Source organism: Watersipora subatra, chromosome 1, assembly GCF_963576615.1.
Source record: "Watersipora subatra chromosome 1, tzWatSuba1.1, whole genome shotgun sequence".
Taxonomy (NCBI): Eukaryota; Metazoa; Bryozoa; class Gymnolaemata; order Cheilostomatida; family Watersiporidae; genus Watersipora; species Watersipora subatra.
Window position 1 is genome coordinate 58,850,199 of NC_088708.1, and position 26,389 is coordinate 58,876,587.

At 36.2% G+C, this 26,389-nt stretch overlaps 3 protein-coding genes across 4 annotated transcripts in view; 1 reads left to right on the top strand and 2 right to left on the bottom strand.

Moving 5' to 3' along the window:
- Positions 1–9,525, top strand: part of LOC137385949 (protein patched homolog 1-like) — a 23,409-nt gene extending 13,884 nt beyond the window's left edge. Inside the window, exons 12-22 of the mRNA XM_068072579.1 lie at positions 520–777; positions 1,412–1,537; positions 3,199–3,415; positions 3,562–3,675; positions 3,778–3,929; positions 4,116–4,229; positions 4,446–4,587; positions 4,729–5,605; positions 6,438–6,813; positions 8,554–8,718; positions 9,145–9,525. Of these exons, the coding sequence (XP_067928680.1) occupies positions 520–777; positions 1,412–1,537; positions 3,199–3,415; positions 3,562–3,675; positions 3,778–3,929; positions 4,116–4,229; positions 4,446–4,587; positions 4,729–5,605; positions 6,438–6,813; positions 8,554–8,709 (2,532 nt within the window). The 3' untranslated portion in view covers positions 8,710–8,718; positions 9,145–9,525. The remainder of the gene's footprint in view (positions 1–519; positions 778–1,411; positions 1,538–3,198; positions 3,416–3,561; positions 3,676–3,777; positions 3,930–4,115; positions 4,230–4,445; positions 4,588–4,728; positions 5,606–6,437; positions 6,814–8,553; positions 8,719–9,144) is intronic.
- Positions 9,525–18,671, bottom strand: LOC137385950 (glutathione peroxidase 7-like). The gene is made up of 4 exons (XM_068072580.1): positions 18,493–18,671; positions 11,439–11,582; positions 10,392–10,506; positions 9,525–9,788 (listed from the first exon to the last, which is right to left on the bottom strand). The coding sequence occupies exons 1-4, from the start codon at positions 18,640–18,642 to the stop codon at positions 9,622–9,624; spliced, it is 576 nt and encodes a 191-aa protein (XP_067928681.1). The 5' UTR covers positions 18,643–18,671; the 3' UTR covers positions 9,525–9,621.
- A 673-nt stretch (positions 18,672–19,344) lies between these two features.
- Positions 19,345–25,530, bottom strand: LOC137400491 (ubiquitin domain-containing protein 1-like). Of its 2 annotated transcripts, none has more exons than XM_068086826.1 (4): positions 25,407–25,530; positions 22,018–22,126; positions 21,682–21,909; positions 19,345–20,261 (listed from the first exon to the last, which is right to left on the bottom strand). In XM_068086826.1, the coding sequence occupies exons 2-4, from the start codon at positions 22,124–22,126 to the stop codon at positions 19,804–19,806; spliced, it is 795 nt and encodes a 264-aa protein (XP_067942927.1). In that variant the 5' UTR covers positions 25,407–25,530; the 3' UTR covers positions 19,345–19,803. The 2 variants fall into 2 exon arrangements, with proteins under 2 accessions (XP_067942927.1, XP_067942919.1); XM_068086818.1 differs by having other exon boundaries at positions 21,682–21,915.
- Positions 25,531–26,389: the final 859 nt, after the last annotated feature.

The window sequence follows — 26,389 nt, forward strand, 5'->3', positions numbered from 1 at the left end:
TATCCAATTGCATGCAAATATGGCTGTTTGTAACTTGCTTTCAGCCAATGGTATTTTTTCAAATATTTCATAATTCTCTTTAGTTAAACTTTTATTAACATGGCTTTATGTAAGCGCTTACTTTTTGCATAAAAAGCGGGCTTGATTTTGCTAATGGACTTGGCTAAAGATTATCTGTTGTTGAATTGAAATCTACATAGATGAATAAAGGAACTTGAAAATAGAGTGAATGTGTTTTTACTAATTACTAAAAATATGGTCTTTTTCTTTGAGTTTATATCCCATGTTTTTACATTGTCAGTATAAAGTGTATTTGTGGTGAACATGCTTAATGCACCCTAATGTTGTAACTGTATTGTACATATGTTCTCCCTGTGGCCTATTTTAAGTGAACCAGTAACTGTATTCAAATCGGCTTAGCTTCTTTTGTAGTTGTTGCATTTTTTCATAATGAAAAGATAACTCCTGCAACAAAAACGCCATAGTAGAAGGTTAATGTTTTATTTTGTTTATTTACAGTTTGTCTACTGTGCTCTCTCACTTATGAACTTTTGCGATGCAACGAACTCACATGCTGGAGTGGGTATAGTCGGTGTACTACTCGTCTCTCTCAGTGTTGTGGCTGGACTCGGTCTCTGCGCTCTGCTTCGTCTTCCCTTTAATGCCACCACCACACAAGTTGTGCCTTTCATATCGCTCGGTCTGGGTATGGATGATGTTTTTCTCATGGTACATTCATTCGCGAAGAACACTGCTCCCCCAATATCTGATCACAAGGTCGGTAGATTTCCAAGCTTCTATAATTCCTCAAAATTATAGTTTGTGGTTGATGACTACAGTATCACTTGTTGTTTAGTGTTTCATTAAAAATGTCTATTGGGATCAACTGTAATTCGATCAATGGTTGTCAGATTTACATATTTGTACAAATTGTTGGCTTCTGTAAGTTGGTCAGGTGGACTACACATAACAAGTTGTTGTCTCCTGTAAGTTGGTCAGGTGGACTACACATAGCAAGTTGTTGGTTCCTGTAAGTTGGTTAGGTGGACTACACATAACAAGTTGTTGTCTCCTGTAAGTTAGTTAGGTGGACTACACATAGCAAATTGTTGGCTCCTGTAAGTTAGTCAGCTGGACTACACATAACAAGTTGGTGGCTCCTGTAAGTTAGTCAGGTGGACTACACATAACAAATTGTTGGCTCCTGTAAGTTTGTTAGGTGGACTACACATAACAAGTTGTTAGCTCCTGTAAGTTGGTTAGGTGGACTACACATAACAGGTTGTTGGCTCCTGTAAGTCGGTTAGGTGGACTACACATAGCAAGTTGTTGGCTCCTGTAAGTTGGTTAGGTGGACTACACATAACAAGTTGTTGTCTTCTGTAAGCAGTATCACTGAATTGGATTGTAGACAGAAGCAGGTAAACTACTCAAGCAAACAGGACCATCTATTTTAATGTCTTCTCTCTGCAACATTGGAGCCTTTCTCCTCGCAGCCATTATTCCCATTCCTGCTATGAGAGACTTTTCTTTACAGGTAGTAGTAATAGTAGTTTATTTAAAATTTCTAAAATTTGCCTGTACTAAAGCATATACAAATTAGTAAGCTGTATTTTTCAAAATAAACTGGAGAAGACAACTTTCCTAAAGAATAAACTAAATATTAAGTTTTTTAGGTACTTAAGTTTGTCCAGCTTATTTTGTCTAACCTCACCCAACTTAAAGAATAGAGAAAGCATAATATTATTATGCTTTATTATTTATCTTGAGGTGTTGACTGATGTTCTAAAAAAAAGAATCAAGGAGATTGACCAACCAGACGCTGAGATATAGCCAGTCAAACACAGGTCTACCAAAAAACATAAGTGTTTTGGTAATCATCAATATATGATGTATGAAATCGACTTGTGTGCCATTGGTCAATTAAGCCAACTAATGTTCTCTCCTATAACAATCACGGTGTTTTAATTGGTTTAATCCCTGGAAGTATAGAACAATCCAATTGAGCCTAACAATCATTGCTCTGATAATTCCGAACAAGTCCTTCTGACGTGTAGATTAGTTTGAGCATGAAATAATTACACGCGTCTATTATGTCGCAACCTTTCGCTATCTTGCTAGTTCAGCTCAGTTTTGTTATTCTCCCACTTAGCTTCCCTATTCAGACTCATCCTTAGCGCTGTTCAGATTTTTTTTTATCTATAGCTAATAAATGGAATCAATTAAATCAATCATCAATCTCGGTTATTATTTATAGTTTTCTACAAATTATACTAGTTACATCATTTATTCTATACGCAGTTATATTATTATTTTGTATAATACGCATTATGATTATTATGTTAATCATAAAAATAATCATAGATAAGATAATAGATAAATAAAAAAAATCAAATCAAAAGTTATCGTTTTCTTTTCTTACAGCAAGAGCAGCACGGTCAAGTTATTCTTTTTAAGATTATGGCTGTAGTGAACTTACAGTCTGTTAATAGTGACGATAATCATGAAAATCAACTGAATGCTGCAGTATGTACACAGTAGAAAAATGATGAATGAACAAAAATTCACATTCCCATTTCTTATTCTAAACAAACTGCAAATCGCGGATGTCGCATATAGACTATACACGCGCCGTTCGTTGAACAGAGGATCTTCGGAGCATATCCGTGGAGATCGAGTTAAAATTTGAAGCACAATAGTCAAAATCTGCTCTTTTGTTTTGAAAAATCATGGCGAGGGGTTGTGGGCAAATGCCTTTACCACACAATGTTTGCTTGATTTTCTTGAGAAACCGGAGCTAGTCTGTAAATTCTTTACTATCGCGAGAAGCGTTTCACATCTCGTAGCCTAAAACCATCATTATACGTAACGGCGGTAAGGGTGCGCAACTCCGGCACATGACCAATAAGTCGATTTCATTTGTCAAAATTCTCGGGATTTTCGAAGGGTTTTCCTCTGATTCGTTATTAGTTAGACCTGTGTTTGGCTGGCTATATCTCAGCTTCTAGTGGGTCAATCTTCTTGATTCTTTTTTTAGAACATCAGTCAACACCTCAAGATAACTAATAAAGCATAATAATATTATGCTTTCTCTATTCTTTAACAACTTTGAACTTGTACACGACGATAAAATAGTTTTCATAATACAGATTGTTCTTGCCCGTGCATATCGAGACATCTATGTGAATACCTTTGCAGGTAGCAATTGTGCTCAGTGTGAACATGCTGTCAAAGCTGCTCATACTACCTGCTGCGCTCAATCTGGACGCTTGGAGAAAGAGTGCCGAAAGGATTGATGTACTCTGTTGCGTAGAGTCAGCAGATTCCACCAAAGTCACCGCTATCACTATGCTGCCTCCACCCACACCACCAGAATCTGACAAGCAGGAAACTTTAGCCTATACAAATCCCTCGGGTGAGTGTCAACAACGGTGAGTTGTAGGAAGCAGGTTGTAGGGCCTCATACTGATATTGTTAACTAGAGCTTGCTCTGCATATTCTTTTTAATTGGAAGATCATGTCTGCACTCTTTTGATGATATCCTCACGCCTGGTGTTGCAGGTGTTAATGGAGTGACTACCATACTAGCTCCATTTGATTATGCAGAGTGTGATGGTCCTTCGTGTGCTGCCTCTTCAGAGAATCTCACAGATAAAGCACGGTCTACACCCTTCTGTAAGCCAATGATAGTTATCTCTAATACTGTCACATTTGTCATCTCATTTTAATGGGTTTTCAAAAATGTTGTTTGACAAATCTTTATTTTATAACTTGTAGGGAATGGATCATTTAATAAGTGCTGCAATCTTTCCATCGAAAGCTTTGTTGAACGGTTTTACTTACCATTCATAGACAAGACATCGTTCAGAGTCATCATATGTGTGACAACTGTTGTGACACTTTGCGCTGCTGCATATGGTATATCAAAGGTAATTCTTGACTACTGTAACAACTGTATAACGTTGCATCCGATTTTCAAAACTGTTTATGTGCTTTGATAATTTAAGAAACCAATTTTTTTCAAATGTACATAAATACAGACCTTATTATATGTAAACGGCAACAAGCTCAGGTTTTAAAACTACAATGTTGTGTTTTGATTTTCTTCAATACAGGTGGAGGTTGGCATGGATCTAACTGATGTGGTTCCCAGGGGCAGCAATGAGTATGTTTTCCTCGAGGCTCAGAATACATACTTCGGATTTTACGACATTTTTTTGAATACAAAAGTCAGTATTTTTATATCTGAGCATTCGCTTTATCATCTACCACTCTAAATGATGTAATGAAGGAATATTGTCAATTTTTTTGTTAAAATTTGGTTTGTTTGTCAAAGTTTTTATATTTCGTGCAGTCTATTTCTGTTGAAATAGGCTGTACTGTTTATAGTACAGACTGTAGTATTTTATAGTGGAAAACACTATAAAATATCTTTAACATTTTAGGGTGACTTTGACTATCATACATATGAAAATCAGCTGCTACTTCGACAGCTCTATGAAGATATTTCCTCCCAAGACAATATGATTCAGTCAGATGAGAATTCTGGGGGGCTTTGGCTAGATCTTCTGGCTAATTGGCTGAATGGTGAGTGAAGTTAGCTGACAGACTGTCTAGCTGGTTCCTTCATCAATTTAAATATTCAAACATTTGTTATTTTTACCAAATCGTCGTGTGTTATCTTGGAACACTCGCAACTAGAAGTTTGGTACATAATTTTTTTCGTAGATCTCCAAGAAAGTTTTGACAGGGATAGATCATCATTCAATGGTGCGATCTCTTATGGCAACGCCTCAGATGATGCCATGCTGGCGTATAAACTCTTAATACAGACAGGTGATGTAAATCGCCCATTAGATGAATCTAGAATAAAAGATGTCCGCCTTGTCGACAGCCGTAGACGAATAAGATCAGATGGCTTCTATAATTACCTTACAGCATGGGTATACAATGACCCATTCGCCTTTGATATATCGCAAGCTACAATCAGGCCTTTGCCAAACGAATGGTTCTACGTACCAGGAGATGATGAGGATCTGCTTATTCCTAGAGCACCTGCTATCACTTTCGCTCGAATGTCATTTTATATGCATAACCTAGGTGACAACGAGAAGATCCTATCATCAATAAAAGAAATTAGAGATATTTGTGACTCGTACGCGGACAGAGGTCTGAAGAGCTATCCGTCCGGGATGCTGTTTACATTCTGGGAACAGTATTTGCATATCTATAAATATTTACTCATCGCCTTATTCAGTACACTTTTCACCATTTTCGTCATCATTAGTTTTGCCTTGATGTCTCCTTTATCAGCTGTTCTAGTCATAGTGACGTTATCTATAACAGTCATTCAACTGTTTGGGTTGATGGGGCTGATTGGTGTGAAGCTAAGCGCTATACCAGCTGTCCTCCTCGTCATCTCTGTCGGCATGGGCACTGAGGTTGTCCTACACATACTAAGCGGTTTCCTTACAAGCATTGGAAACCAAAGTCTCAGGGTGAAGCGTTCTCTCTCAAGCATGTTCACCCCAGTCTTTCATGGTGCTGTATCGACTTTATTTGGAGTAATAATGTTGGCTGTCGCGGAGTTTGATTTTATTGTCAGGTGAGATTCGGGAAATTCGAGTATTTTATGTATATTGTAGAAGCTTGGTATTGCCTCATGCTTTGAACACCCCTAATAGTATGAGCCATTTGAAGTAACTTAGTATTTGCACTGATTACATTTTTACCCATTACCTCTTCAAATAACCAATGAGAGTGATACATTGCTATCATTGCCATAACTTGTATTTGAAAACATGAAGGAAATGATAGTCAAACCTCTACATACAAAGTAGACCTCTACATACAAAGTTAATTTGCTGCATTATTTGCTTCATTAATCATAACTGTTCTGTTTGAACAGATCATCTCTTAAGAATACACTGTATGTATTTCGTTTAATTTGTACCACAGCCTCAAAACAACAATAAATACTTCCGGCAATTAGACATAGCATTTAATGAAATGCATATTAAATTATATTGAAAATTAAATTAATAAAATAGTAATTGTCAATGAAAAAGAGTAAATTTTGTGTTAATTTACTGTGACAAAATAAAAACTGAAGCATAACTTAGCAATATGTTGGTTGAAGGTGGAGTAGCTATAAGAATGCGCAGCGTAACTTATCCCAATTTAAACTAAGTGAAGTCTAAATGAATTTATTTCTATATTATTTGCTATTTTATTTTTTACATTTTATTCCTACGTTTTTTCAGCTTCACTTACGAAAGTGCAATGGTTCAAGAAAGTTGTATGTTGAAAATCACTTTAGCTATAGAGTTGAAAATTTGCTTCAATTGTAGGTATACGCTGCACAATCTGTATTAGTTTAATAATAGAGTTTTGACTGTAGTGTACTATCTCTTTAATTTCTCTAAATTTTGCTGCAGATACTTCTTCCTGAGCTTCCTGTCTCTTGTATTACTGGGAGCGTTTAATGGACTAGTACTTTTTCCTGTCATACTAACAATGGTTGGGCCAGCTGGTGACGTTCAACCAGGCGAGAAAGAAGCTACTTGCATTGAAATACCGAAGCCTAACACACCTCCTGTAAGTACCAAGAGTCGCCTCCGAAAACCAAAGAAACACCAACATCCTGATCCAGATGTTTTATCAACTATAGCCGAAGAGCCATCTCAATACTCCTCATCGTCGTCTTGTGAAGACATCGCTGTTGTAAAACCGAAAGTCAGTGTGGAGACGATGGTGGAGCCAAGCAAAAGGTGCTCTGCAACCTCAACAACCAGCAAACGTCACAATGTAGAGGTTGGTATTGTATTAACAGTAATTTTTGCTAATTTCCGAAGGGGTCACAATACTAAAGCTGCGTGTGTATACATCGGCTGTAGTTGATAGTTTGCCATAAGGTCTTAGCTGAATTTTGTGCTGATCATTTCTATATGTATAGGATCACTTTGGCTGACGATATAACTAATATGCTCAAGTATGAAATTCTTTGCTTAATTCATAGAGGTTTAGGGGCAATGAATTTTTAGTTAAATTGGGAGGTCAAGGCTGAACAAAATTGTTTGAATTGAATTGCTACAAGTTTATGAAGTTTTGAACTTACAAATTTTTGGTCAAAATTTGTAAGCTTTCAATTGATGTCTAATTAATTAATTTATGGATAATTTCAGTAATCAGGAATACTGCAGCCGAATGTGTTTTAAAGTGAGGCAGATTGTTTTCTGTGATGTGCTGAAAACAAATTTCCTGACTGTTGGAATTCTGATTATGAGACAGAATAATATCTGAAAATTAAACACGTGCTTAAACTGAATTTCAACCAATTCTTAGACAGTTTCTTGTTACGCTGATAATCACAAATTGCGCTAAATGGTTGCACATCCAGTTTTTAGCAAAATGTGCCAATTATTGGCTAGTGGCAGAGAATAGTTTTTATACCTAACCGTACAAATAAGCAAAACAAAACAACCATTTATACCACACTGCTTGACAAATTGGTAATTGATTTGTATATGATAGAATGGAATTTAAACACTTTTAGTAAATGTAATGTAAACATATATCATCTAGATATAAATTTTCATTTTAAAAGTGCATACTTTTCTGATGTTATTAAAAATATTTGGGTGAAAAAAAACTGTGTTCCATTGAGGCTACAATGTTTTCATTTTTTGAATGGATAAGTTACTTCAGCCGACATGCTGACTGACGTGAATATTCCTGTGTATACCGATATGTTATAAATGGGTACGTCTCAGAGCAAGACGAAAAGCTGCTAAATATTTGTCTCACAATAATTACAAATGGAGCCTGTACAAAGCTAAAAATGCACTGTACCTGATCAGATTTGAGATATTGTCCGATGTTATGTCTGTAAGGATTGAAACATGACCCGGGTAATAGTTCTTTACAACTACAATTGTTTGTCGGGAGGCCCTGTGCTGGTTGACAATGTTGTTGGTGATCAACATCAGGATCAATCCCATACTATTAGCTTTTTCCTGAATATAATTACCTATCTGAGATTTTGTAATTTGTGATATTCAGTCTTGACTGGTATTGTTACGGAGATTTAATTATTAGAATAAATAGTTACATGAATACAGGAGTTATTAGCAGTATTGAAGAGTACTTACTGCAGTCATGGAGTCGGTAGCTTAAGGCCTTGTATGGTTTTCACTATACGCTGCTAATCTGTTTTGTAGATATATACCACAGTTGTTAATTGTCAATTTGTTTCAATATTCCTATAACGCCAGGTTCATGCTAAACATATTTAATAAGCCATTGTGACTTGGATTAGTAACGGTATGCAGTTGAAACCATGACTGTTATTCTCTCAAACTAAAATCTAAAATCCAAAACAACTGCACATAACTAGTTACAAATGATTTGACTGATATCGTCTTTAAATTTATTTCGATCTATTGATATTTATATAATATATATAAATTTATTAAATATTTATATATTATTGATTTATTCTGGTCTATTGATATTAGTTGCTGCTGTAATTACTTCAACACTAACTCTTTGCAGAGAACAAGACCTAGAGCCAAAGTAAAGGCCACCGTGACTGTTGAAGTACATGCAGACTTTCCAGGCTATACTGAGAAAAGTACTCCCGAGTGTTGCAGACGTGCAATGACTACCGACATGGCTGATTGCACTTGTACAAGTGAGACATCAGTATAAGGCATAATGGTAAGTGCATCATGTTTGCTTCTCACAAGTGAGAAGCTGTGTACTTACTGACTGTATGTACATACATTCTCACATACACATATGTTTGTATATGTATATAAATACATATCTATACATGCATACATTATATAGTCGCAGCCAGAAATGATTTATAACATCATTTGAATTTTTGCTCTTTTACTCCCACACCGTGTCTTTACAATTTACATATCAAATATTTCCTCAAAAGTTTTCTGTCATTTAAAACTAAAACCATCACTGCAGACTTTGAAGGCATGTAAAACTGACCAAATCTGATTACTGAATGTTATCAGTTATTAGTTATTTATACTCCAGCATAATGACATCAAATAATCTAGTAAAAAAATTTCTTTATGTTTAACATTGCTATCATTTTTTGTCATAGCGTTTGCATTCATTCCTCAGGTTCTCGAAGATGGTGCTACAGCTATACAACTGAAGACGTTACAACGTTAAGCGCATTGCATGATTCCTTGGATAACCGACATTCAAGGCACTAGTTCTCACAGGTAGCTAACAATTCGACTCGTTGCAAGTTTGACTAAATAATTAATCTTGTTTAGTTGTTTATTTTTTACCTCACAAACACACGTCCACACATTGTCCACTGTTGTTTATTGTTAATTCTTTTATCAGTCATTGGTACATTTTGTGTGTAAACCTACATGCGGTTTCTATTTAAGACTACACAACAAATTTATTTTTACACTGTTACATTTTGCAATTTTACTGCACTTTTCATTTTCACCTCACTACTCCTCAAATGCATGTATATATATATGGGTATCAAACACTTTATTATGCTGTATAGCTTGCAACAAAAATGCAAATAACAGTTAATCTCATTCAGGTGAAAGGTCAAATAGCTCCTAGCTATTCGACTCACAATTCTTCTCGACTGTGAAAACTTTTGGCATCATTGATAGCATCTTCAACATATGGTTTGATGTGGTACACATCTGCTTTGGGCCCCCATGCTCCGATCACCTGTCCATGGGCATCAACTAGATACTTGTAAAAGTTCCACTGTGGTGTGGTTTTGGATTCCTCTACAAATTACCACTATCCATCCTTAGGAACGAGCAGCTACCTATATTTTAGAAGCATTTTTAAAAAAGACACTGAAGTAAGCTGATCTGCAAAAAATATTTCCATTATGCTGGTAAAAATTAACACCATGCAAATTCCCAATTAGCGAAAAATTTTTATTCTATTATCTTTTTTGGCGCTAGTAATCTGTGAAAGTATGAAGGCAAATTTAACAAGAGCTGGGGTTGAACCCAGGGGTTGGCACTATTTGAAACTGTAAGCAGTGAGATTGGCCATTATGCTGAGTTAGTTTAGCTCGGCATACATCTGAGATAGCCGATGCAACTGCAGATGACCTTCATTGTTTTTAAGCTTGGGTGAATAACGGGTAAAACCTATGAATACCAATTATGTACACCAGATTAACAGAACAACCAAAATCATCATTCCTAGTATATGTTTGTATAGCCAACACGCCGCAGTTATAGCTGAAACAACAATTCACGAAATCTTTATAGGACTCACCTAACAACTTATACTGCAGCAACTTGCAACAAACCACCACTTTCTAAACAAAGGAATGTATTTACTCATCAGGTATATCTGCATAACATGGTTCTTACCAATCAGGTATCTCCACATTGGTGTTACATTGTCACCTAACACATCTACCTTTTCGAATATTTCAAAATTCACGCGAAATTTTCGGTTCATTTCCCGTCGTATTGTGTGAACATCCTGGAAAAAAAAGGTTGACACAGAATATATTGTCTTGTAATACTTATGTATGCAATACCTGTAGCCTTACTTCCCATGCTTGCCTTTTACTAGAAAAATGGTGACCAAATGTAACATACATGCATATGGTTTTGTAGCTCATATCAATAATCTAACATAGAATTTGAACTTGATAGCATAATTTCCAACAGATACCAAATTACTAAATATACTGTAGTTGTCGTGAAAATGAAGAACACAAACAAACATGATAAACACCTATTAGACTTTGAAAAACCACAGATGAGCCTAATGATATGCGGTTTTTTTGTACTTGCGATCAGTCTTAATTGAACTAAAATTGTCATGTAAATCACAGATCACCCAAATGAAATGCTCACTCACGCAATATAGAGCCAAATAAAACCATCCCATCAAACTATGAACATAAAGTAAAGCTACAATTCTGAAAACCATAAAAGATTGATGGTCAACTTTTGAAACTTCATCAAACTGTGACAATGAGCTGTCAGTGGATAGACTACCTAAACTAAGTTTAAATATTCATAAAAAAAAACTGTTTTGTTATATTTTGTATAACCTCATATTGCACTACCGTACAACATTGACCACTGCTAACCATGCAAACCCGAATAGCTCATCTTCAAGCGTAAATATGCCAAACTATATAGGATATTCTGGCACTGAAGTTTTCTTTTTTATGATATGTTGATGCTGAAATAAGCTTTGAATATTGACTATCAAAGACAATCATAAAGAGCAAGAGATAAGAGGATAATGTAAGTTATGAATTCTTCTGATGCTATACATGTACATTGATTTTACAGCTAGTGTAAAATACTTTATTATCTTATTACGCTGCCACAGCCTAAACTTCTAGAACTAAGGGGTCGGCTTCAAACTGCCACACACTATTACATGTACATCAGTACCTCTGGCTCTTGAGTCCCAAACTGATTGCAAGGAAAGGCCAAAATGTTTAGCCAACTCTCGTGTTCCCTCTGCAGTTCCACAAGCTGATGGTAATGGCTCTCCGTGTAACCGCAGTAAGAAGCTACATTCGTTACTAAAGTTACCTACAATAGAAAAGGCCGACAATGTCTGGTGGTGATGCAAAAAACCAAAGACAAAACCATGTTCACTGTGACAAGTTAGAACCATTTTCATTACAAATTACTGCAAAAACATAATGAGTCACGTATTAGATAACAAAAATTAAATTGATAAATTAAAAAGAAATGTGATGAAACATCTATGGAAGTTATAGCTAAGAAATATAGAATCAGTTGACAAGTTGCCTCGTTCATCTTTCAACTATATAAATATCCATGTTTGTTGACTTGTGTCATTTGTCTGTCCGGTTATAGCGATTAAGTTATAGCAACGAAAGATCACCTTCATACCAGAATTGAACTTGCAACAATCAAATTGAAAGTCTGCCAACCATTGTGCATAACCACAAGGCTACACCATTCTTATCACACCCACCGCTCTTACCATGCAGGTACGGTATATCCTTTTCACGATTGCACACGCTAAACTATTAATACAGTGCAGCCTCTTGTTACGATGTTCCTGTTATACGATTTTTTTCACAAATCCTTTTTTCTACCAGATGATGTCAATGAAAAATTTTTACGGATCGAACGTTTGGCAGTAGGTGCACTGATTACAACGAAATAAGGAAAATACCGATATGCTATTCACCGAAATCTCTCCCACAACGCCTGAAAGAGATACAATGCTCGCTTGCTCTCCCCAAGTTCAGCGACAATCATTATAAGCTACATTATATTGAAACGAAACTGAAAAAACTGATACATGTACACGTAAGTGATAAAATTTTAGCCTAGGACAAAGTTGAAGTTTAGTAAAATACATATTTAAACTTAGCTTTAAGTATGTGTTTAGTAAGCTAAATTCATTTATGTTAGCTTCAATGTTTATGTTATGCGTCTGTCTCGAAGTACATTGTAACGTTACATTTTCTATCAGATCATAACAAATAAATACACTAAAGTTAGGCTACTTTGGGTAACTATACCTACTAAGATTAACATATTATTTTGTTCTAATTTTTAATATGTACTGTACGTATATAAAATTTTGATGATTATTACCACGGGGTGTTTGCATTACATAATTACTATGGGTTTCTATATTATTCTATACAAGATTTTCGCCTTACGATGCCAACACTGATACATATTAAAATCCTATAACTGTATACCAAATCATTTTTATTCTAATCATAGAAAAACAAACTTTATTTAGCCATTACTTGGTAATTATTTCCCATTTGCATTTAACAACCTTTAGTCATTTTATTTTTGCTTTTGATTTATTTCCACTACACAAAACAATTTTTTCATGATATAAAATTTAAAAGTTAATTGTTTGAAAACCTCTACAGTTGTTTTTTCCCTTAATTCATTTGAACTGCACAAAAAACACTTTTCCCATGATACGAAGTTTAAAAGTTAGAATGTTGTAGGTCTATATGTTAAATAAAAATAAATTTTATATCAAAAACTTTTTTATTACCTGGGCAACACCGGGTAGTAACTAGTATAAATATATATAAATGTCAGTGTTTGTCTGTCTGTCGTTAGCCTGGCCAGTTATAGCGATAGTTAAAGGAGCCAAAAATCCACTTCATACTGGAGTTTAACTCAGAACCTCCAGGTCTGCAGACTGGCGAGCTAACCCACTACACTGTCCTTGCCATACTGTGGAATTATATCGCGCATAATTATGCATCGCTTGCGAAAATACTAGCACGTTTTAAGTTCATGAGCTTGTTAAAGATCATTAGGCGTAAGGTGATACAAGCTGGCTTCAGACGAAGGACATGGCTCTCATTACAGTAGGTTACTAGAATGTTCCTCAAATTCATTGGGTAATTATTTTATTACCCGTACACCGCTGGGCATTCAGCTAGTGTTAGATAATGATTAAAGGTAATATAATGTGGAGTAAAGTGTATTTAAAAAAACTGGTTACTTCAAGCCAGTCTTCAATACCATTGCACAAATGCAAAGAAAGACGAGATGTAGAGAGAAATATACTGCGAAGAAACTGCGAAAATACTATTGACATATTAATGCAACAATTAATTTGGGTGTTCTAAGGTGCAAATGCATTAGGTGATATGTTTGCCATGTCCACTGCACGTGATTAGGACCAAACTTTGTCATAGTTATGTACATATAAGTGGGTTAGAGAGCTATACAGCATTACATATGCATAGGTTGGAGTGCCAGCAGTATTTCATAGATTCATAAGTAACAACAGGAAGCAATTTTGCTAATGCTAATCATGTTTTACTATTATATCAATTTGATGTTTAAAGATGACTATGGTATTTGATTACTACACAATTTTGTAATTGTATAATGCAATAATGCATACGTGTGCTCATAATGTGTAAAATTATAAACATGTACAAAGCTATCTAGGCAGAATTTTGAAGAACCAGAGACATACCTAAAAGAGGTGCATAAACTTCAAGGGAGCACTTCATTACTTCTATAAAAATTGTGTGGTAATTCCCAAGTATCGTCGGAGCTCCAAAACCTGCATTAAACTGATCTTTTATTTTTTACCAATAGTTCTTGCAAAGGGATTCACCTGTTACTAAGTTTATGCATATGTTACTTGTGTTTGTCTCTTTATAAAGCCCATCAATTAGCAAACATGTGTTTGTATTTCTACCTGCATGACTGTGGCAACAACCTTAATAAAAGTGATGCATTCTTTGAATAGTTTCAAGATTTAATCCAAGATTTTTCGAGATTGTTATTCACCTGTTTCGTTTGAGCATTTGATCATGTCTTAGTTGAGTCTTGTCTTGGTTTGAACTGCACACCGCCAAAATTATAGAAATTGTGAATGTAATAAAAAAGTGGACAATAAGTACGACACTGAGTTTTCACCATTGTCGTCGCAGAACAAAACTCTTGAAATGGAAATGGTGGCCCTGAAAAGGACCGAGGTGGTTGGTGGGACTACTGGCACTCAGAAGTCGACTTTGACTGGTGCGTCCAGTAGCCCAAGAGGGTCACAGTCGTCCCGACAAGGTCTACCGGCGAGCGAACTATCTTGGACTCTACTTCATGCCGTGGAATATGGCAAGTGTTACGGGCTTGCCTCCAATACAGCCGTCAATCTTCTCGTGGCCTTGTGTAGTGTTGTCCTTGGTGATGGTGTTGGCGACAGGGTGAACACGCCCTTGATCTCTGCGGTTCGGTCTGGGTAGACTGTGCTTTCCGGTGTTCAGCAGAGATGTGCGCCTGCAAGAGAGGCTGGGTTGTGAACACTTCATCACAGGAGGAGCAGCGGTGTCTGTGTACACGAGCATGCCTCTGTAGGTCACGCTCCTTGTTACAAGAAAAGTCGCAAAAAGTACACGAGTGCTTCATGCATGTAAAAGCGAATGAAATGTCATTCAGGGTGTACCAGTATTTATCGACTGTCAGCATGCGTAAGAGAATTGGCGATGTTTTTTCTAAGCCTATAATCCGGCAGCTTCAATTTGCTCACTCGAAGGATCTATATTACGTTTGTCGCAATTCAGTCAAATTTGAATAGTCATTTATAAGGAGCATGCTTAACACTTGTCCAATGTAGTATGGCGCCTTACAGTGCCTCGCGTTGCGTGTTCACAACTCGAGTTGCACAACTCGAGTTGTGAACACGCAACGCGACTTTGTAAAAGTAAGGTGCAATATATCGGTATTACAGTAGCATAACCATAGATCTGGTTATAATAACAATGGTACATCAATAGGCACCCGTTAGCTAATAGAAATTAAACTATGTATGTTTGTACTGTAAAACTAGAGCTAATGGCGAATTAAGTGTGCCGAGTTTGCAACTCGAGTTGTACAACTCGAGTTGTGTAAATATAACTCGAGTTGTAAAACTCGAGCTCATCAAAACCCAAGCCGAGTTCTTTCAACAGCAACTCGAGTTCAACAACTCGGCTTGAGAACATCTCATCGTTTCATTTTCTCTAGCTACCCTAAGACACTTATGTATTCGCCTCATCTAACTTTCGCGTTTTCACGGAGTCATCCTCTCGCGAAAATTTCATGAGCGAAACTAAACTATCATAACGAACGAGCGAAAACGCGGAATTAAATAGCTTTGTTCGTTGATACTGTAGAATGGAATTTTATAACGACATTTATTTTAACGTTTTTAACGACCACTATAGCGTCGTTAAAATATAAACCAACAAAATAATTTGACTGTCAAAATTTATTACGTTATTATTTTGCAATTATGATTATTTTCCCATTAGGAATAACTTATAATGATATGAATTTGATATCAATGCACACGCATTAGTAGCGTTATCTTTTGTTGGGGACATCAATCAATGCAGTGAGCACCGCGTGTTGAAAGAAAATAAGACACACTGACACTCACAGTACTACACAAGCAGCATGGCTCTGGAAAGATTTGGATTCACCACTGACACCTCTTCAATAACTTGTAATGATTCATAAGATGAGGCAATAGAGAAAGAGTTAGCTCTGATAAATAACACTAATACAAACGGAAGAGAGGAAGTCATAATAACTACACACTGTGCTAGTATCTGTAGTATTACTAGCAGCTGTATCATGTATGTATTTGTATACAACTTGTACTTACTGTAATAAAGATGTTCAGCAATTATTAGCGGCAGTTGAGTGTTTGGGAAAACGTTAAAATTAATACCTATACACAACACCGTTGATCGTTAAAATTAAAATACGTTAATATAAAAAGAAGCTAAATTGTGACAGAAACGTTAAAATTTTCAGCGTAATTAAATTCCATTCTACAGTAGTCCAAGAAACAAATGGCAGCAAGCGATCACATTGCATTATCGATCTCGGCCATACAATTCTACCTGCGGTTCACAATTACAAACTAGTCCCAAAATGAAAAGTTTTTCTTACCGGCGAACCAAACCTGAAGAATATAATTATGTTTGTTCCACTGCATTTATTTTCACATCATTATATTTTCGCACTCATCAAAGTTGCGAAATTAAGTTGCAGCGAAATTTTACTCTGTGTGCTACTCACCAAACTAAATACTAGCGAAATATGTGTCCTAGGGTATATGGAACTTTTTTGGCGCATCATTAAACGCCGTTGAAATAATTTCTATGTTCATTTTCGGTGTTCATTCAGTTTCTAGTCAGGTTCTAGAGAGATGACTCTTTTTTCATTTGAAAAAGAAGTTGCCCGGCTCTCAAATAAATTGTTTTTTAGTTTGCTTTTTACATTCTACAATTGTTTTTGTCTCTTTATATTTATAGAAATAAATATGCGCAAATTTCGCCAATATATATAATTTAAATTTGTATATATATTTAAATTATTATTATTAAATTTCTGTAAATGAGACATTCCAATTACTTACTTTGCATTTTTTACAAACCTGTGTTAGTTTTGCGTAACACAACTCGAGTTCATCGAAAACCCAGGCCGAGTTGTACAACTCGGCAACTCGAGTTGTACAACTCGGCAACTCGAGTTGTACAACTCGGCAACTCGAGTTGTACAACTCGGCAACTCGAGTTGTACAACTCGGCAACTCGAGTTGTACAACTCGGAACACGCAACGCGAAGCACTGTAAGGCGCCATAAATGTAGTGTATATGTATGTGTTATACTAGCAATTTTTTATGTTAACCATTTATTACCATATTGTTCTAATATTTGCATGCTACTATACAAATACTCAAAAAATTATTAATACTCGTATTGTGTGATTAGTTAGTGACAGATGTTATCATTTTTGTATTCGAAATATGTTATTGTGGCAACGGTTGACCCAATTACTGTGCAGCCAAACAACTGTAGATGTTTCCCTTGATTTGCTATATAACCTTTGTTTTATCATTGCTGGTGTGTTACTGCTTGGTGCTGTGAGATATAACACCAATAAGGATACTGCGTTCTTTACAATAGCTCTGCTTGATTTACTAAGGCAAATAGTGGATAAAATTCTTGTCACAGTTTCTGACTTTAGCATTGTGATATTAGCCAGCGTATCATAGCTGTATTCACTATAAGTGCTATTGACCGAACATCAAAAATTATTGTGATTGGCTTACTAGGGCGTAACAGTTGAGAAAAGGCACCATAGAGTCTGTTTATCGGCTCGCCCTTGAGCCTGTTTATCGGTTCGTCCTTGAGCCTGTTTATCGGCTCACCCACAAGTCTGTTTATCGGCTCACCCACGAGTCTGTTTATCGGCTCGCCCACGAGTCTGTTTATCGGCTCACCCGCGAGTCTGTTTATCGGCTCACCCGCGAGTCTGTTTATCGGCTTACCCGCGAGTCTGTTTATCAGCTCACCAGCGAGTCTGTATATAGGCTCACCCACGAGTCTGTTTATCGGCTCGCCCACGAGTCTGTGTATCGGCTCACCCGCGAGTCTGTTTATCGGCTCACCCGCGAGTCTGTGTATAGGCTCACCCACGAGTCTGTTTATCGGATCACCCACGAGTCTGTTCATCGACTTTGCGTGACCTAGCTATTGAGTTGAGAGTCGTCTATCATTGTTTAGCAAAATTTACTTCATAAAGGACTACATGAACGAATCTAACAAACACCGCATATCAAACTATTGTTAGCCTATGCTAAAGCATTTGAACGATGTGCTCAAATTTCAAAATATTTTTAAAAAGAAAATTCTGCTACATCTGATCAACAAACGCTTTAGAGTTACCATATTTGTAAGTAGCCTAATTGCGACAAAACGTTAAACCATTTGACGATAAATAAGCTTTAGTTATGGGCACGTAGCTCGTGTTTTTGATGTATCCAAAGATAAGTGATCAAGGGCCCAAAGCATTACATTCACAAGTATTACGAGCATTGAATTAGGCAATAATGAGAAAAAAGAGATTTTTCTCATCGACGCCATCGTAATGCTCGTCATACCTGGGACTACACGTCTTGACAAAATCGGAGATTCCTACTTTTCCTTGATAACGACGAAGGTCAATGATTGATCCATGTGAATCGACAGCTGTAAACTCGTAAAACCGTCTATCTTGTGCGAGAACATTCTGTAATCCAACATTAGCAATCAGTAAGCAATAGCAAGCATGTTTAATTACTATCGCCATGATGAGAACTTTTATTTTCACCCGCCAGCCACGCGTTCCACGCAGTACGTAAACATAGATCGTGATTGGCCATTCGCATAAACTGTAATGACGAGCCTGTTCCATTGTGAAGTTCTAGTCCATAGTAGATTATAGATAAAGGGTTTACTGTATTTATGTTTTACTCCCTTTACTTGCATTGCGTCAAGCGCACATATATCATTATCCATTTCAGATTTGTTGTTTTAATAAAGCTATGACTTTGCATGAGAATTGGCGGGCCAAAAAGCTGCTTATCAAAGAGACAAGTTACGGCAAATGTGAACAGGTAGGTCAAAAATGAGGGCATACAACTCCCTTTTGGGTTATGGCAGAAACCCGTCTCTTCTATCACCCTAATTGATGTTTGATTACTGACAGCTCTTCAACGAGGATTGTCGATATCTAAAAGACAATAATGTAGAGATAGCCTTATTTTTTGGTTATGATGTAAATGTGGGCTCCAATAATTATTGAATAAGGAAATATAAACTAATAACGTTGAAAGGCTTTTCACATGCTACTCTGACGAAAGGCTGAACTCAATGGGTTTGCGAAATTTGTTGTTTAATGTGCGTTGCAAACAACTCAAAACAGTAGACTAGGTTGCACAAATGAATCTTAAATCAGCTTTGATACACTCTTACTCAAATATACATAAAAACTTTGAACGACTTCGAAAAATAAATGACTCGTTTGAAATATATTAGAAATAACAACTCGTTGATGATAAATAGGACATGGCACAATTGAGAAGCATTAGATGCACAAATTGCTCATTTGTGTGAGTAAAAAAGTAGGGTATAAAATTGTAACAACGTGACTGGAGGCTCCTGTATATGACCGAAGTGATGGTATATAAAGGAGGACTCCAGTAATAGTAACAGTGCTGCGACTTCATTAAATTTTCATAACAAAATAATGAGGATATATAGAGGAGATATCATAGTCGGCTAAATAGCTTCTAGTCAAGCATTATTGGCCTGAGCTACTTAACTCAAGATCAAGCTTAGCGCAACTTAACAGAAAATTGCAATTGAGTATGAGGTTACATTTGTTGAAATGCTTAGATTAAAAGAAAAATGGTGCCTAGAATATACGCATAGACGAACATAACAAAATAAGAAAACCTGTCAGCATTGACTAAGAACTGATAGGTGATGCAGATTCTTGCTCAGAGCTACTTGATTCATCAAGGACCTGCTTATGTACATCGACAGTAGCATCAGGTTCGCCTTCCACATAAGGTATGACAACCTGAATAAGGTGTCCTTTTGGAACTTTGGTATCTTCAATCCTAAGTTTGTCTTGCAAAAGCTTGCCTCCATAATACCATCGCTGATCCTCACTAACATTCTCTGCCTTCGCCAGCGTGCGTTTAATCTGCTTGACAGAATGTTTGCTACCAACTGTGAGTTTCAAATCCTTGCCTGTAGAGAGTCTGAGCTTAACCACGACTTGTTCCCCTGGATCATTATCCGCATTATCAACTACATTTTCATCTTCAGTGTCTTCATGCTGAAGATTTGTGGGTCGACTCAGCACATAAACAGGCAGTTGATAGCGATTCCCCAACTCATCATAGCAATCGGTCAGATAACCTAAAAGGGATTCATAAGAAAGATTATTGATGGAATGAAATTTAATGTACATCCGTAACCTTAACTGTCTAGTAGTTTGTGAAAGAGATAAAAAATTAGAAGCTAATGTAAAACAATGCGATGTAATAACAATGTAAAACAACGCAATGTAAAACAAACACCTATACAACATAAATAATATGCTCGGAGTGCATTTACGTTACAAGAGTTTTGTGTAATACGAAGCTTAAAATGCATATAAATAGCCTAATCATTTCCTAGATCTTCTCAAACTCACCTCTTTGGCACTTACAAATGAAGAGAACAAAACTAAACTTAATTTATCAATTTAATGACTGTACAGTAAATGTGGTAGTTTCGGTTTGTATTCATTTTCCCTGTTATCTTATCACTGATATTGGGTTCAGGGTTCACGATTACGGAAATGTTACGTAAGTTAAGGGGAGGGGAATGCACACCCTCAATGTCAATTTGAATCGATTTTTTCTCCGCAGCAATGTCAATGCTGCAAAGAAAACATATTGTATGTGTCTAATAAAAAGCAAAAGAAAATATATCTTTGATACAATAAGCGTGGTGTCTGTTTGCTCGAAGCCAGGGTTAGAGGTTTGAATAAAATATTACATTTAATGAGACTCGTGACACTCAGCTTGGTAGAACGACATCTTAACCTGTGTATCAATCGAGCGGCATGGGGTATTTCTGAATAACTATGCAGCTACTTAATCCTCTGTGCTTTTACGACACATCTGACAGTCTCTCACTGTACATTTAACTACCAAGTTACTAGTATATATAATAGAGATACCTTATAAGTCATTTTCTCTCTCAAAATGTAGCAGGAGAGAAAATGATAATTTTAAGGTTAATTATGGGACTATCGTTACTCAAATCACATTTGAGAACTAGTCCTGACTTACCGCTTTATGTTATGTCAAATTTGTTATGTAATATGATGTAAAAACTTTATAAATTGTTTATGTTCAGTGGAATTTACGTGAAAGGAGGTTTAAGTTATAGGGGCATCTACGGTACTGGCTTTACATCCAAATAGCTTGTTCTCACTAGAATTCCAGGCCATGAGTCACACGTTGAATGCAAACCACAATCAAACCGCATCAAAGGAAAGGTTTTAACACATGTGGGAACGACAAAGAGATATTTATTGGATGGGTTGACAGTGAATGCTGTGTAGTTGGTCATCGAGCCGATAGTTCGACTATGTGGTGATGAAACAGCTTTCTAAACAAATAACCCCGACATAACAAGTTCCATATCAACATGACATAACAGAGCAACTGATGCTAGTTGGTGAGTGCATTCAAACTGATAACTGACTGTAGGTGATGAGCAGCTAAAAGCCTGCTATGACGATAATATCAGTGATGTCAGAAGTGATTTGGTAAAAGGTTGGCCATACCGCGAGGAATGGTGATGTTAGCTCCATTTAAGATGGCTTGGGCCAGCTCAAAGTCTTTAGTCTCACTGGCATAAGCAGCTGCTTTCAGAGCGTCCCAAATCTCCTTTCTACCATCAAATGCAGGCGCTGTGTCCCAAAACTCATCTCTTTTGCTACTTAACTGGCCCAAAGTCAGTGGAGTGTCATTCTTCCAACGAGGCAGCTCTGGCTTCAGTGGTTGGTTCTTTCCTATAGCTGCCAATCGTAAGATATGTTGGCAACACAGAACCAAAACCTGATCCGAAAAGGTCAAATGAGTAAAGAAATCATCACACGTGCTTAAAAATACAAACTTACTTGGACTACCTCCACCGTGATTGTGAGAGCGTCGACTGCTGCGTCCACGACCAGATCTACCTTGACTTTGTGCATCACTCCCAGCAGGACTAGAGAGACAAGCACCCATCTAGAGAGACAGCACAGACTATAGAAACAGCATGGCAGTATCTGACTGCCAGCTAAAACACGTAGTTTGGGACAATAGCTCAATATTATCACCATTAACAAAATCTAGATGCTGAGCAGTAAAACGATTCAGATGAATAGATAAATAGTTATTCAACACATCAAATCAATTTTGCATACTTGGGTTTGCTTCACAAAGCATGATCATTTCAGTATTTCAATAGACAACCTATTCGCGGTTTTTCTCCGCTGCTTTTAATAAAATGCCTCATACCAGCTACAGGCAGCAATAACGTGTCATAATTCAAAAAGTTATTTTCCAATATTTTAAATGAGGAACAGATGTAGTAAAGAGTAAATGCAGTAAAAAGTGTGAGTTGTATAGTAAGCTTACTGAGGCTATATGGAAATTATAAACAATGCAACTACATAGTTGATGGGTGAAGTATAAATGCGAAGCCCAGAGCTTTTTAACCACAAAAATACAAGTATGCAATGGTTAAAAATTGAATGAAGAGTCATCTTTACTCAAAACTACTGGGATGCAACCACTGATGGTTATGCAACAAAAAAAATCTCAAACACAGATTCCTGGGTAGAAGCCGATTGATCAATACCGTTGAATGCCAAAATTTATTTACATAGAGTAGCCAATACAAGTCTATACCTTAGATTATAGCCATGATACTTTCACAAGGATGAACTTGAATTAGGAATGCTGGCTAATCGTTTTAATATCTATAAATTATGAAAAACAAATGATCTTGAGTAGCAAGTACTAAAACAGCCCATTCCAGTATCTTTTCATTTAAAGGTTGACTTGCACACATTACAGTTATTTGGTATCAAAAGATTCACAATGTCTTACTCTGTTGTGTTGTAAGTGCCAAATATGTGGAAATGTGATTACAAGCTCTTAAAAGCTCAAAAACGAAAAGCTGCCGTAGATTGGAATCTCTTTATTTCGATGAGGTAACCACGAAATTCGGTTATCGATTTGTCACGTATGTTCTCACGTGAATTGAAAGGCCAATACAAATCTCAATATAAAACTTATTGTAGTACTAGTTTATGACAAATACTTCGGGTTTTACCGAAGACCCCGTATCAAATGTAGATGCTCGCTACTTTACAGTTTTGTTTCGGCCTGGTCTAATCGGTAAGTCGTAATCTGATCATGTGACCCAATACGTCGCAAATAATTTCTGCAGCACTTTTCGATTATCACAAGTGACCAACAGGCTCGTCATGATTATCAGACAATGATATGTACTCCTTCATGCTAAAAAGGCCTTCAGGCCTTCCTAAGGCTAAAAAATTAAACAAATTTTTACGGTAAGTTATAAGATATCACTGCTAAAAATGACAGCATTACGATGACGATAAAACAGACGCGTAAGAACAATAGACATAGTTTTATTGAATGCGTGAAGTATATCTGCGAAAATATTTCGACGAATAAGGTTGCAAGAAAGTGTAAACAAAAACCATCCTGTAACAACTACATCACATTTGAGCCGTTTTGGAAAGGGAATCCAAACTACGGCGGTATCGTGTGGCTGAGCTTCTAAGAGCTTGTAATCACCTTTCCACATATTTTGCACCTACAACACAACAGAGTAGGACATGGTGAATCTTTTCATATCAAACAACGGTAATGTGAATTTTGTTGCAAGTCAACCAAATAGCAAATAGTTAACAATAGAACGAGTTAGCATGTAAAATAACAGTAATGTGCTAGACACACATAATGCCATTGTGCGATGATAATGAATTTGATAAACTGTAAAGAAGCTAGACTGACAAAAAACTTTGTAAGCTGCAATGGCTATACAATATAAATGTATATGAAATATAGCATTCTAATGAAAAAACTTGAATAGTTCAGCAACTATTGCTTTGCTATTGCAGCTATTACTCTGCTTTCATCTTGGCAACTAAACACAGCCTAGCAATGTGATAATGCAAACAAGATGAAAATCCAAAGTCGTTGCTCACACCTACATATCTATATTAGTGTCTAAGCAATGACAACTAAACTGAGTATTTTAACGAAATCTGCCTTTTGGAGAAAACCTTAGAAGATAATATTTTATTTTGATGTTTACACATAAACACTAAAATTGTATTTCTTTTACAAAGTCAAATCAATAACGTAAAATGCTACAGTTAGTGATGAATTTTTTCTGTCTCAGTCATATACAGTTACAAATTATTGTTAAACATAAAAAATTATGAAACTTGAATCGAAACTCAGTTCTAAAATAAACACCGTTACAATGTAACGAGATGGTGGCGTGATTACATCCTGAGAAAAACCATACCAAAATGAAAATTAATATGCACAATGTTAGTGATATTGAAGCTTAGTTTAGGACAAGTCATGTTGATTATAGGAGGTGATTATGTCCATTCATTTAATCATTCGCGTTGTGTGACTAGATGAGCCACTCACACTAAAAATCATTCGTTCGAGAACGTGCAGCAAAGCCAATTTATGTCAGCAACTAAGTCTATATAAATAAAACTGTGTGTCTGTCAGTCAGGATTTCCTCAGTCAGTGCTCCGTCACTTCAGCTAGGTTGCTAAAAATATTTGGTTTCAAAGCTCTATCAAGCTCCTGAGAACTAGCCTCTTAAACACCCACCCGAAGACTATTTGATTAGAAATGTCAAAAATTCCGAGCATCGCCCCGCTTACTGCTAGACAAAAATATCCTCACAACCATGTTTTTAGTACCCATAACAAAACAAAATGTAAAAACAAAGGGCATGCAAAACCAAAACAACTCATTACCCAGCTCAGGCACTGAACTGACACAAATTAATAGCTTCATTCCACGATTTGCTAGGCAGCTAAGTCAGAAATTGCCCATTAACTGCACATAAAACTATCAACTCTCATAGTGACAATTTAATGCAAAATAATCGAAAAAGACTGATTGATGGTTTGAAATTAGGGAACACCGTTTATTTCTGTTCTAGAGTGGTCTAAAGAAGGGAAGGCCTACTAGTCTGGCTTTTATAACATAAAGAAACTTCATATACAAAATAATACATATACAAAACAATTTTATAATCGCATTTTTATCACAAACATGATTACGGTCTACAAGAAAATACTATACTCATAAATTGTAGTGATGTATCAAATAACGAAATAGTTTAGCAATGAAGACAAATTATCATCGTGATGGTACATGCCTAATCTAAGCAAAATGGAATTCAAATAACACAATTTTTAAATTTTATTCAAACAAGAAACAATAACGTAAATTATACCAGAAGATCGAAGAATGTCTGAGAACAGTCATTCCATAACTTCAGGTTGTCTAGAACTACAGGTATGTTAGCGAGTTAATGCGCAGACGCGAAACTTCATTTCCGTTTGTTCACTCGACTAGCCAATAAAATCGAACACAGAACAGTCCTCCGCGAATGAGATCACATGGTTAAAAAGCAGCATGGCTAGATTGGGGTTTCGTTTTAACTCGCGATATTTCCGTTAAATGCTATGCTTCGTTGTTCGTTCTGATTAAAAAATAGTGATGTATGGTATTAAAACAGCTGATTTCTATTCTACTTTTAAATGAAGTTTGTCTGATTGAATTGTTCTCATTTTAAGACAAATAACTAATTGGCCATTCGTCCCTGGTTAGTGCGAGCAGAGCTGGAATGTAAAGTTTGGGATGTGCGTTACACTGCTGTGGGATTGGTGGTGTTAGAATTAACGTATTTCATCCATCTTAGTGTAACCAATCGTTTCAAAAGATTTCACATGCCCATCTTGTTTGTGCTACTTTTCTCGTTCAACCAAAATAAAATTTTGATTTCTGCTATGCTGTACTCTTCTGTATATTTAACTACAATTTTAACCTCAAAATTATTTGACTTATTTTCAAAACTTTAATAGTTCAAGAGTAAAATTGTGCCAAATTAATAATGATTTGAATTCTCAAATATTCCAAGTAATTCATGTTTAGAGTCATGTGAGTTTATTTTCATCTGATTTGTTTTACACTAATTTTAATGCAAAAGTAGTTTCGGATTTTATTTAAAAAACAAATAAAGTGAATAACGATTTCTATTTGGTGAATTGATTTAATTAATAATGAGCATGTTTCCGTGCACCTGCGTTAATAAATTATTTATCTGCTCACAAGTAAAAGCTAGCCTAGCCGCTTCACCCTATTATTGTGAAACTACCATCGAGGCAGTTTGAGTAATATGCTTATTATAAAACAATTGTGTCAAGCATAGTGTTA

What these genes read in the sequence shown, in the direction of transcription:
- LOC137400491 (XM_068086818.1), bottom strand. Translation starts at nt 22,126, where the DNA reads ATGGGTGCTTGTCTCTCTAGTCCTGCTGGGAGTGATGCACAAAGTCAA. An exon ending in TCACGGTGGAGGTAGTCCAA is followed by an intron (nt 21,916 to 22,017) that starts GTAAGTTTGTAT and finishes TACGATTGGCAG; the next exon opens with CTATAGGAAAGAACCAACCA. An exon ending in TAACATCACCATTCCTCGCG is followed by an intron (nt 20,262 to 21,681) that starts GTATGGCCAACC and finishes AATCCCTTTTAG; the next exon opens with GTTATCTGACCGATTGCTAT.
- LOC137385950 (XM_068072580.1), bottom strand. Translation starts at nt 18,642, where the DNA reads ATGGCGATAGTAATTAAACATGCTTGCTATTGCTTACTGATTGCTAAT. An exon ending in TTCGTCGTTATCAAGGAAAA is followed by an intron (nt 11,583 to 18,492) that starts GTAGGAATCTCC and finishes TTTCTATTGTAG; the next exon opens with GTAACTTTAGTAACGAATGT. An exon ending in TTGGGACTCAAGAGCCAGAG is followed by an intron (nt 10,507 to 11,438) that starts GTACTGATGTAC and finishes TTTTTTTTCCAG; the next exon opens with GATGTTCACACAATACGACG.